General features: G+C 32.6%; 3 protein-coding genes across 3 annotated transcripts; 2 read left to right on the top strand and 1 right to left on the bottom strand.

Annotated features, from left to right (window-relative positions):
• Positions 1-346: 346 nt before the first annotated feature.
• On the top strand, positions 347-5,864 carry LOC105249085 (replication factor C subunit 1). Its single transcript, XM_011254291.2, has 6 exons — positions 347-1,054; positions 1,133-1,662; positions 1,894-2,186; positions 2,406-3,576; positions 3,899-4,313; positions 4,986-5,864. The coding sequence occupies exons 1-6, from the start codon at positions 743-745 to the stop codon at positions 5,712-5,714; spliced, it is 3,450 nt and encodes a 1,149-aa protein (XP_011252593.1). The 5' UTR covers positions 347-742; the 3' UTR covers positions 5,715-5,864.
• A 488-nt stretch (positions 5,865-6,352) lies between these two features.
• LOC105249086 (eukaryotic translation initiation factor 3 subunit L) lies at positions 6,353-8,909 on the bottom strand. The gene is made up of 3 exons (XM_011254292.3): positions 8,700-8,909; positions 6,958-8,418; positions 6,353-6,554 (listed from the first exon to the last, which is right to left on the bottom strand). Exons 1-3 carry the CDS (start codon positions 8,718-8,720, stop codon positions 6,420-6,422), a joined length of 1,617 nt encoding a protein of 538 aa, XP_011252594.1. The 5' UTR covers positions 8,721-8,909; the 3' UTR covers positions 6,353-6,419.
• A 142-nt stretch (positions 8,910-9,051) lies between these two features.
• Positions 9,052-11,136, top strand: LOC105249087 (developmentally-regulated GTP-binding protein 2). Its single transcript, XM_011254293.3, has 5 exons — positions 9,052-9,379; positions 9,535-9,842; positions 9,923-10,353; positions 10,467-10,668; positions 10,793-11,136. The coding sequence occupies exons 1-5, from the start codon at positions 9,316-9,318 to the stop codon at positions 10,877-10,879; spliced, it is 1,092 nt and encodes a 363-aa protein (XP_011252595.1). The 5' UTR covers positions 9,052-9,315; the 3' UTR covers positions 10,880-11,136.
• Positions 11,137-13,475: the final 2,339 nt, after the last annotated feature.

Genomic DNA, 13,475 nt, shown 5'->3' with positions numbered 1-13,475 from the left:
TGGAATACTGAAAGGTTATGTCGTTATGTCTGAGAAGATGCAGTACATTCGCCACGTGTTAAGGCTTATCTACACGATAAGGCATAAGGCCGGGTCTACAATAGGTAATTTAAACCCTAAGCTTTAAGAAATTGACCAATCACAGTCGAGTATTCTCTTCATACTTGACTGTGATTGGTCAATCTCTAAGCCTTAAGCTTAAGGGATTGACCAATCACAGTCAAGTATGAAGAGAATACTCGGCTGTGATTGGTCAATTTCTTGAGTCTTAGACCGGATTATGAATACCGGCCTACAATCTAGCAATATTGGGGAGATATATTCTATGCTCGATCGAAAAGGCGGGAACCGATGGGCACGTCGCGAACCTGCTTGCTTCGTGGTGTTGTATTACGTGAGATACGAGTAAAACTGTATTATTTTGTGATAAAAACATAACTCGTTTTACAGTCAATCTGATCGCACTATTGATAAAGTTTTAATTAACTCTGCCAGTTTGGAAGTTGATAATATATATACGATTAACGGTTAATTCAGGTGCATGCATGCGTACATACGTTAGCATTTCGTATCAATACATCAGTTAAAGGTTTTATCGTTATTTCTGTTTTTATTTTTTATCACTTTCTGTAAAATAACAGAAACTCGATTAAAAAATTATGAAATCGTGTCCCTAATTGAACGAGAAAAGAATAACACACATAAGAAGAAAACACACATTTCCCTTATCATATCTCAAAGCATGAAGGATATCAAGCAATACTTTTCCAATGGTACAAAGATCGTCGATGAGAGAGATGCTACAGATCTCGATAACGCCGTGGAACAGAAAGAGGAGAAACAATGGGAAACAATTTCAACAGGTAAACGCAAACGTGTAAAGATTCGAATATCGCGTACTTCTTCCAAGGAAAGAACGTGCGACATAGTTGATAACAAAAATGATCTGATTGACAAAACGCCCAGTCCGTTCAACGGCAAGATAAAAAAGAATGGCGAGAAAATTGTGCATGATGAGACACCAAAGATCAAATCCAAGCGGAATCTCAAGAAGGTATAATTTAAAATTCAATAAAAAAGTAGCGATTGATGGTTGATGATTTATCAATATTTAATTTAATTTTTTTTTAAGGATCCTAAGCTTGCCATAGAAATAAATGGAAATCAATCTGAAGATGCAAAGTATGTTTTACAAAATAAGGAAGAGCCAAGTGAACAAATTATAGATTTTGAAAACTCTATCAATAACAGTGAAAATGATATTAATAAGATTGAAGATATAGGGCTCTGTAGTATAATTGGTTCTCAGCGAGAAGAATCAAATGCATTTCAACTTTTGATGAATCGTGGCAAACCAATACAGTATAAATTATTGCCACAACAATCTATGGAAGACATCAAATGTAAAGAAAAATTAGATAATATCAAAGATTTAAGAGCTAAACATAAAGAAAAAATGATAGCCTTGGCTGATAAAAAAGGTTATTTGAAGAAAAAGATTGCAGAGATGGAAGAAGGTGAGAGAATAGAAAAAAACATAGAAAATCGCATGAAATTTTTTAAAAGTAACATCACAGATGATAGCACACCTAAAAGAGACAATACTGAATTATTAATTAAAAATAACAAGCAACAATCTGGAAATTTGTTGGATTATTTCAGGTAAATTATAATAACTCTTATATACAAAATTAATATAATTCTTTATATTATATTATTCTTTATATTCTTTATATTATATCATTTAAATTATATTTATCAAGTACGGAAATTATTACAAAATATATACAAGTAAATCTAAGATTTTAGAATCATATAAAAATCTTAGAATTGCTTACAATTTTTAGGATGCTGAAATAGAGATCAGAATAAATATATATTTTTATTGTGTAGCAAATCATCCTTGGAATCGACAAATAAAGATGAGAAATATGCGTCTACTTTTATCGTAAAAGCGGATGTACATCGGAGTGATAATTCCGATATTGAACCTATAGTTAAATCAATATCGAATGTATATTCTAACAAAAGTTCAAAATCAGAATTGAATCTTCCTATAGTGGATGATATTCACATTATAGCATCTGAACATTTAACGCAAACAGTCAAGCCATATATGCAAAAACGGGAGAAGCCTCGTTGGTCTTTACGTATAAAACTACATTCTAGCGAAGATTCTTTGAATGGTAATGTAATAAGATTGTATAGCAAAAAATGAAAATTGTAAATATATATAGAATATCATACATGATGTAAAATATAGCTAGAGTCTCCCAATGCTTATTGGTTGATGGCAATGATTATTATTTCACACTTTGATCGCTGATTTTGATATTTTTTAATGAACTTTTAGCAACTTTTTAATAATTATATATAAATTTAATATTTATAATTTTATATTACAGATATGAGTGATGAAGAATTATTTTCACCAAGAAGCAAATCAAAATTTAATGCCTCTAGTAAATCTCGAAATTCTGTAAATATGGAAGATAATAGAGTTTGTTCAAAGGATTATAATGGTCATATTAAAACGAAAGTGCGAAACAAGGAGAAGAAAGAATCAATTGAGCAAAAAGAAGACAATATTCAAAACACTGCAAAAGATGCTATTGTTATCAATAACAGCAGAAATGCACGGACAAAAAGGTCGAGTGAAATTGTTAAATCGGAACAAAACGACAAAAATGAAATGATCATAATTGATTCTGATAGTGAAATTATTGATAATGAAAATGTTTTAAAAAGAAAGTCGAACGAAAAACTAGCGCCATTATTTACTAAACGACGTAAAATAAATCCAATTGTCGCAGCAGCTAGACGTTCATTCTTGCAATCAGACATGATCGATATGGAAAATAAAAAGACAGATTATAAAGCAAACAGCAACAACAGTACTTTTACATTACCGTTTCCCATAATCAGTCACGTGACACAATTGGAAAATACGTCGGATTCGATTAGAGCCGAGATCAAGTACAAATTTCCAATGAAAGCCGAGAGAAAGTATTTGCCTTCGATAGACATTAATAATTATAAGTGTATTTGTGATTATAGTAAAACATCGAAAACGATTGAAGTGAATATTAATGAACCTGTGAAAGGAAACTTTGATCAAGTATTGTCCGAGATCGAGGAACTTTGTCCAGATGCGCGGAAAATGTGGAAAACTATATCAAAAATCAAAAACGATTCGGAAAAGAGATCGCCATCGCGAATGAAAGGTAGAAAGACAAGAACGCTTGAGCGGAAAAAAAGAGAAATGTTAACGGAGCGCATTGAAAACGAAGAAAGTCGGTCGCACGATTGTGCATGGACGTGTAAATATAAACCGAAGAGTGCAGAAGAAATAATAGGAAACGAAGAAGCCGCGGGAAAACTGAAAGATTGGCTAAGCGGTTGGAGAGCATTCTTAACAAAAGAAGACGATGGTAGTAGCGGCGATGAGTTCTATTCATCAGACTGCAGTACCTCTTGCAATAATCGTGAAAATAATCAAATAGCTGTATTGTTAGGCCCGCATGGCAGCGGGAAGACAGCGAGCGTATACGCGATAGCGGAAGAACTCGGTTATAGGTAGGTTTGGTAGTCACAAAAGTCATAAAACTCGAAAAAATCGTATATTTTAAATAATGATCCTTTGCGCGCGTATTAGAATAATTTGAAAGAAATAAATATTGAAAGAAGATATAAAGAAATAATATTGAAAGAAAAAAATATTTATACATATTAAATATATGATTAAAAATACATATGTAATAAAACACAATGAAATGTTAAAGCATTCGTTTGCTTGTGACTAATATCGTGATAATATATAATATTCTCTTTTTAATATAAATTAAATTTTAGCATTACATTATTTAGAGCGAATTATTATGCATTCCGTTTTTTATAGTGTACTTGAAGTAAACGCGTCCTCTAGACGAACGGGAAAGAAAATCTTGAAGGAATTGGAGGAAGCCACAAAATCGCACAGAATCAAAAAGAGCAAGCATAAATCTCCATTTGAACGAGTCGCAAATGAGGACGAGACTCTGAAGATATCGCAAAATTCTTTAATTCTGCTCGAAGACATCGATCTTATTTTTGAAGAGGATGAAGGATTCGTCTCCGCCGCATATCAGTTGGCATCAAATACCAAACGACCGATTGTCATGACGTGCAGAGATATATGTCCTCACTTGAGTAAAATGGCACCACAGCAAAATAGAATTTATTTTCAGAAAGTAGATAATAGCAGAGTATCTGCTTTGCTGGAATTAATTTCGTTGGCGGAGGCAAATCGCAGAGTTCCATATAATTGTCTAGTGGTAAGTAATCCTTCTTTAAATTATGTTATAAGAAATTTTTCATATTTTTGTCGAATTATATGTTGTCCGAAAAACTTTAATAACTGGTATTTATATGAGAAATTTGAAAATTGAAGGACTTTACAAAAAGAAATATCACGTAAATGTCACAAATTAATATTCCAATTTAAATTATGTTATTAAAATTGTTCAAGTATCATTTGATTATATTGTTCGACGCATTAAATTCAAAAAATATACAAGGTGTTTGGAAAATCACTCGCTATTTCGAGACCCAAAAAGAAGGGAAAAAAGTTGTATAAATATAGGACCGGAAATAAGTCGTTTCTGAGTTATAGCGACTTTTATGTTTAAAAAATCTTCATTTATAGCGCTTGACATCCTTCTTTAAAAATTTTTTTTTTAATTTAAGATTTAAATTTTAAAATTTTAAATTCGAATTTAAATTTAAATTTTTAAAAAATTTTTTTTAAATTTTGAAAAGAAGGATGCCAAACGAACTATAAATTACGATTTCTTTAATATAAAAGTGGCTATAACTCGGAACTGACTTATTTTCAGACCCATGTTTATATAGCTTTTTTCTTTCTTTTTGGATCTCGAATCACTTCCCGAAGTATTGCGAGCGATTTTCCGGACACTCCATATACGTAAAATTATTTTATTATTTAGAAATTACTACAAATGGGCGATCTACGGCAGGCACTGCTCCAGTCACAATATCTCTTTCTATCGGGCCCATCAATATTATGTGAGCAATATACAACTGTTAAGCCACTTTGGCAGAGCATGCAATACTATTTGTACAAGCCTGCGATCAAGCTAAATAGGCACAGAAGAAAAAATAGAAACACCAAAAGGACCAATGATACTATATGTATACTGAATAATTTAGCGGAAAATTTAGATAGTTTATCTCTAGTGTCATCTTTAATCGATATCGAAGATCCGATATTAAATATATCGGAAGAAAAGACGCAACCCAATTTATCCTTGGCCGAAAACGTATCATTCTATTCCGCTTCGCACGATCTCCAAGCGGATATAGCAAATTTTATTAGCGATCGAATACTCTGCAATGACTCGAATGCAAATGAGCATGTGCAAAATCAAAATAATATTATTCTGAGGAAACGACTGAATCGAGGAGTAGATCTAGCGTTGTCGCATGTCACGTTCGCATGTTTAGATCAACGAATTATGGCGTTAGATTATCTTCCGACTATACGAACGATATGTCGTGCTGAAGAATTTCGTTCCACTCTCAATTTCAAGAGAAGCAATCGTTTTTTCCATTATTTGCACAGTCTAAACGTGCCGACAGCGTCGATGAAACCAAATATCTTGGCCGCTGCGTGTAAAATGTTGCAAGAAAGAGAAAATAAAAATGTATCGACATGAATAGTTACATTATTATTAGCAATTAATTCCTAAAAAACGTACATTCTTTTTATCTATGATGAATGTGATGCATATATTTTTACTGAAATTTAAAATATGATAAATAAAAATTTTATAGCATATTATTTATGCCTATAGTTACGATGTAATTTAAATTTTGATGCATGTGTTGTAATATATATATATGTAATATTGTAAACACTATTTTAGTGCCTTCTCTCTCTTTTGTAATTAAATTACTACATTTCAATGAAGAAAACAAGTATATATTTGTAAAAAATTAGGAAAACTATATCTAATAAAATTATATCTATAATAATTTATATAGAAAATGGAAAGTACTGTATGTTTACAAATTTTTATATTGTATCCTTTATTTTTACCGAATTTTAGCGTTATAAACGCGCAACTATCTGATTTTATTTGTTTAGTATAAAAAATATTTGTATCTTAACTGTATCTAACCGAATCTACAATGGAAATGTGGATTTTTATGTTACATTACATTTGTGTGTGTTATTCTTCATATCGCATTACAATATATATTATTATAGAAACAAATTATGCATATTATAATTGCTGGGAAATTTCGATGATGGATATTTGAATAGAAGAATAAATATTTTTTAAAGTCTGTATTTTCTCCTTTTTTACAACTGTATATTATGAAAATGTTTATAATAATGATTATATAATATTATATAATTATATCTTTATATGATGTAATTTACGATTTAATTCTTCAAATTTTAGTATTTTACGGATGAAAAAGTCTCCATAACGATGTGCTACCTTTGTATCAGCAATATGAATCATATCATGATCAATATAGAAATCCAGCTGGAAAAGAAAATTTTCTTAGTATAAAGTATTTATAATAACACAATATCTATTAAATATATGTATCCTCCAGAAATTTAAATAGAGTAAATATTAATAGAACCTCTACAATGTCAGAGAAAAAAAATTGTAATTTTATATTTATAAAAAATTTTAACTTATTCTTAAAAATTAATATAAATTGGAAAAAAATGATATATCTGTTGATATGATCTTTCATATTAAAAGAAATGAATAATAACATGTGTTGAAGAAAGCATTAAATACATACATATAAGAGAAGAAGAGAAAATTAATTTACTTCTAATATATACACTACTAACTTAAAATTGCAACACATATACTACATACAGTGTTGTAATTTTAATGCAGTATATAGATGACATAATATAAGAATAATTACCTCAGATCCAGATTGAAATTTTCCGTCTAATCCCGATGTGCCTTTTGTCCAAACAATATTCTTCATTTTATGCTTAAAGCACAATAAATGAATCGTTAAAGCATTGACTTCCTTGGCCAAATCCCAACCTTCTATATCAGACCTAGTATTGTTGCCCATGAATGTGGCTAATTTGCTCAGTGGTAATGTTGTGTAGAGTTTCAAGTATGAACGGATGGTCGGCAACATTTTTTGCTGCACCACTTCGTCCATAAAAACTTGGGTCTGATGCTTGATGGCCTCACGAACGTAATCTTCGTTAGGATTGTCCGGATTCGGCGGTGTTAAAGACAGAAATTTGGGACACGCGAAAACGAAACAATTCTCGAATTCTGTGAGATCACCGTATTGCATCTTATACATCTTTTCATGATAATTCTTGTCCCGTAGAGCCTGCTGCAAACCTTCGTCTATGCATTGTGGATGTAAGACTAAACAGATGGCAAGTAAATGGTACATTTGCTCTGTTTGCTTATTGATTTGATCATTCTGATAGCTCCGCGTGGCAAACAGTTGCTTTGTACGTTGGATGTATAACAGGATACCAGAGAAAGTTCTGATAGCGTCTGCATATCGGCGCATCATCATATATGCGAAACCTACATAATATGCTGTCGAGATCTGACAGCCAGGTACATGGGAGTACGCGCTCTTCTTGTAGAGCTCCACATTCTCCAGAACTTTGATAGCCTGGTAGTAATCTCCCAATAGAGAATGCAATCTTAGGAGACCAACGAGAGAGAAGTAACCGAGCATCTTGTACAGGGAATGTCTGCCAAAGGCACCGGCTACAGAATCTGGATCACCACCACTCGCGTACACCTCCAGCTGACTCTTGATCTTGGACTTATCGACCAGATAGTGCAGGACATTTAATACACACAAGACATCCCAGATCTTGTTGTGCGCGTTCAGATTCTCGATCTCGTCCGGCGTCTTATTGGATAGATTGGCGCGATATTGAGCAAATGATTGAAACTGATAGACAAACTCGTCGATTAGCTCCCAAAGCCACTGATCGGGCAGTTCCAGCTGCACCGGAGTGTCTGGATGCAGAATATAGTTGAAAAGATCGCAGTAATTGTAAAAGGAGTTGAGGCGCTGTTCCAACGTAGGACCTTGCATGCGCGCGTAAATGTGACGATAATAAAGCTCCTTGTACAAAGTAAGGAAGACTGGATCATTGTCGACGATATGAGCGATCGTCGATGCTTCGGGCCAGGGGGACTTGTCAAACAGCTGTTCCGAGATCTTGGGGAACGAATTCTCGTATAAATTCTGTATCTCAAAGATCATGCCTTCGTTGATACAGTTGCGCAAGAATACGAGAAAGTTGCGCACCACCTCCGGTACCTGTCGATAGCTCGGCCGATCGTACTGATCGTGCGCTTCTGACGGTCCGTAATCATCGTAGGCGTCATACTGCGAGAAAGATATTTTTATATTAAAAAACAGGATATATATAAAAGGATATATGAAAACAGGATAGAAGGAAGATATATAAAAGGATATATTGGATATATATAAAAGGCATATAAAAGGATATATTGGATATATATAAAAGGATATATAAAAGGACATATGAGGATATATATAAAAAAAAATTTTTAAACAAAAAGATTACATGAATATATACAGAGTTGCGTTAAGGTTACATGAAGCTTATTATAAAGATTATATTGTGTAATAGTAAATTTTGGTACCTCGTTGTAGTCGTCATACATCTTGTTGCGTTAAAACGGACTTGGAAAGGACGGGAGGTAACCTCTCTCTTTCCCCGAGAGATGCGGCACGAACACACGAGTCGATTTCGTCACGAATCATGAAGAATAAAGACTAGAGATGGGAGCATCAATTCGTGTGGAGGGGAGACACTTTTCGACCAAGAGATAAATGATGACCGCATTCAGCGGGTTCAATTGGGCAAAATTAGATGTAATTCGACGCTGATTGGCCGGATCTGAAAGTAGGAACCAATCACGTTGATTCTCAATCAAATGAACCTCTTCCATACGCGAGTTGATGCTCCCATCTTCCAATCTTCATCCTTCATAGTTTTGGGCTAATGGAGGAAAGGCGCTACGATCGTCGTAAATGATGAAAATCTCGTGCTTGGTGCTCGGTCGGCATGACCAAGATCATTTTCACGTCATCTTGATAAAAAAATTGTGAATCCTAGTGGTTCCTAGCCAAGAGAGAGGTTTTTCATCATTAAAAATCCGAAAAAAGTGACTGGACTGTACACATATATCACGCACTGGGCAAAGTTGTTTGACACTTTGATTCCTTCCTAAATGTAATACATTATCGCGCATCGCGATGGGGATACTGGAAAAGATCTCAGAAATCGAGAAAGAAATTGCACGAACGCAGAAAAACAAAGGTAAGAGCATCACATCGATACTGTGACATTTTAACCTACGTATATTCATCGTACTTGTATTATTTCCTGATATTGTAGCTCAAATATGTCACTTAAGAGAAAAAAAATGAAATATCTATAGATAAGACGAATATATTTGTGAAATTTAATTGCAGCTACCGAGTATCACTTGGGTTTGCTGAAAGCGAAACTTGCCAAGTATAGATCCCAGCTGTTGGAACCGGCGAAAAAGTCCGAAAAAGGCGAAGGTTTCGATGTGCTGAAGTCTGGAGATGCCAGAGTCGCGCTAATCGGTTTTCCATCGGTTGGCAAATCCACTCTACTCAGTACGTTAACTGCCACCGAATCGGAAGCTGCGTCTTATGAATTTACTACCTTGACATGTATCCCTGGTGTTATCGAGTACAAAGGTGCCAATATTCAATTACTAGATTTGCCTGGTATAATTGAAGGAGCAGCACAGGTAAACAAATTATATGACTGGATAATGTTCTTTGTGATCATTGCTTTTGCACTGTTGAACGATTCTGTGTATTATTTCAGGGAAAAGGACGAGGTAGACAGGTCATAGCTGTTGCCAGAACAGCTGATTTGGTGCTTATGATGTTGGATGCGACCAAACAGGATGTTCAACGACAACTTTTAGAAAAAGAATTGGAATCAGTCGGGATAAGACTCAATAAGAAGAAGCCGAATATATATTTCAAGGTGAAAAAAGGCGGCGGATTAGCCTTCAATTCAACATGTCCTCTGACGAAAGTAGATGAAAAACTAGTCCAAATGATTCTTCATGAGTATAAAATCTTTAATGCTGAGGTGTTGTTTCGTGAGGATTGCAGCGCAGATGAATTGATCGATGTCATCAATGCGAACCGAGTGTACTTGCCCTGCCTTTATGTATATAATAAAATAGATCAAATATCGATAGAGGAAGTTGATCGGATCGCCAGACAACCTAATAGTGTTGTAGTTAGGTAATATAATATATTTTGACATTTTTTATAAATATACTTGAATTCCTATACATGGATTTTTATGCCTTTTTCGCGAGTTTGTATTTAATTGTATCTAAATTTTTTTTTAATAGTTGTAACATGAAATTGAATCTGGACTTTCTATTGGAAATATTATGGGAGTATCTATCTTTGATAAGGGTATACACAAAAAAGCCTGGCCAACCACCCGACTTTGATGATGGTCTAATATTGAGAAAAGGCGTAACAGTGGAACACGTGTGTCATGCAATTCATCGCACACTTGCTCAACAATTTAAATATGCTCTTGTGTGGGTAAGTTATTAGATATTCATAATTATGCATACATTGACATGTTTATTATAACTTGATACATTTAAGAATGTAGGTAATATAATTTTCTTGGACATATACTATATCTGAATTATGTTTTGTTTAGGGTACCAGTACCAAGTACTCACCTCAACGAGTAGGAGCACAGCATGTGATGCATGATGAAGATGTCGTGCAAATAATGAAAAAATAATTCGGCAAAACTTGTAAAATCATTGATGAACAAATCATACAGTCGATGAAGCAATCATACATACATGTAAATATATATGTATATATGTGTATGTATGTATGTAAAAACTATAAGCAAATTACTACATCAAATTGTAAAATTTAATGATACAATCTTAGGATGAATATGCGTTTATATAGATTACATATTTCAAAAAACTTATAGTCTTCTGCAAATATTGTTTCAATAAATTTTGCAAAAACAAAACCAACTTATACTATTTAATTATAAAGAAGAGGAAAGAAATATAAATTTATTTATTATATATAAAATTATAAAAAAATTACTGACATATTTTGTTGAATAGAAGACATAAAAAGATTATAAAAAAACTAAATTATAGATCCAAATAATGAGACTTGCAGAAGATTAATTTAAAATTAAATATTTGTAATAAAATTATTTAAAATTAAAAATGCAAATCCGTTATTTGTAATTTATATCAAGAAAAAAAAGATATCTAGTTTGAATGGAAGATAGTTATATCTTCCATTTAAATTATTTATAAACAAAATGATAAAACTTTTTTGGGAGAGAAAAAGACAAGCACACTTTTCATTAATACTGATTTTGTTCTTTGTAATTTGAATAAAGAAAAATGCTTTTTTTGTTTTATTTTGGAAAAAGAAAAATTTTTTCGCGCGGAAAATATCTCGCGAAGATGTACAATTCTTATAGTTGATAGAAAATTATTTGTACACAATATATTATATTATATCCATTTATGATCGACATTATATGTTACATAACAGTCTAGATCGTGAAAATTGATCGACATACATTCGCCGATTTTCCAATTCGGAGAATTTGGGGACATAGCGGACATTTAAAGATTGTGCGATTCTCCTCATCCTCGGGCGCAGTTCGATGAATAATGAATGAGAATAACCCGCGAAGAATGCGCGTGCGAATCTTGGCGCATTGTGCCTTTACTTTGTCCTTCTTCGATTTTAGAACGTCCTTTTCTCTCTCTCTTTCTCTCTTTTCGTTCTCTTTTACCGCTCGTTTCGCTTCTTCGACCTCTCCTTTTCCTTCTCATGGGCGTGCGTATACGAAAATGCGTTCGTCGTACACATATGTACACACTCGCGCGAGACACACACATCCTGATTACTAATTCATGTAGCCGCGGACTACTTCTCCTCGCCTCGTTGTGACACCAAATCCCATATTCCAGTCAGAATGGAGAGTCGGCGAGTTCGAGAGCTCGATGATCCACGAGCGATTAAGCGAGCGAGATTCGCACCGGATCTTGCTTACCGGACTGTCGAGCTCTACTGCTCTCTACATCTGGGAAATATTTCTCAAAAGACAAATTCCTTGATATCAGAGATTACGAATATCCTTTCATCTTGACAAAAAAAATTTTAACGAAATATCACGAGTTTTATTATTGATTTTCACTTGATGAAAATTTTACAAAATTTGGATCATTCTTTTTTTTATAATAAACATTTTTCAGTGGTAGAATTTATAGGTTTTATCTTTTTTCTTTTTTCTATGCTAAAATCCGTTTTAAATTAATATTGAAGATTGTAATTTCATAAATTTCTTTTAACTTTCAATGTTACATCGCACCTCATATCTTCCTCAAAGTATTTTAAAGGATGATTTTGGAATCTTAAAAAAAGAACTATGTTAATTAAAAAGATATTTAGATAGATAATTTAATATAACCGGATGTTTTTTAGTAAACACTGAAGCTACTTTCAGATAAATGTTTATAAGGCTATAAATATCGTTTTTATTGTGAATGTTGAATAATATTGAATTTGTGTGATTTGTGTAAATTTGATGCAAAAAATGAGAAAGCCGGATCTTTTTCAGCATAATTTTTATCTTCTTTTAAATTTCGAACATCGGGCACCGTTATATTTTTAGGCTTATTATTTAAAGAATTTTTGTTTCGAATATCAATTTTTGACGCTAGTTATGTTTTTACATATAAATATATTGAACTCGTTCTCAATTAAAAGTTTGCTATTAAAAATTTGTCAAAAATATAAATTTTTTTATGAAAAAACGCTTTTAAATAAATATTAGATTTTTGCTCAGTTTTAATTTCCAAACACGTCAAAATGAAATGTGTGCACATAATAGTATATATATACATAATTAGAATATTCTCTTATTTCGTGTATTTTTATGTTATATATTTTTAGGTAATTATTTTTATGTCATGTAAGAAAAATATTACATAATGACAAAAAATGTACACATTGTCGATTGCTTTTCAGATAGTCTCAATTATCAAGATTAAACGATATATAAATAGCTAAGGGGATAATTGTATCTATTGTTGCAATGAAAGAAATGTGATCAGTTGATGTAACTAATCAATGTAGGATGTTATCGCGATTAATCTGAGTTAATCAGACTCCATTATTATTTGTTCCATAGATGCATGTCACTAAAGTATAAAAGCACTTTTTAACATCGTCTAATTCATAAATCCGCGTATCATTTATCGTAAGGTCACTGAAATATAGACTCACAAAAGAATAATTTTTCTCGATTATATTAATAAATATTTTCGACAAATAAAAATTAAAAAATA

Source organism: Camponotus floridanus, unplaced genomic scaffold (assembly GCF_003227725.1).
Source record: "Camponotus floridanus strain SB8 unplaced genomic scaffold, Cflo_v7.5 scaffold2, whole genome shotgun sequence".
Classification (NCBI taxonomy): Eukaryota; Metazoa; Arthropoda; class Insecta; order Hymenoptera; family Formicidae; genus Camponotus; species Camponotus floridanus.
Note: the sequence above shows the minus strand (reverse complement) of the source record. Positions and strands in the feature narration are given on the sequence as shown.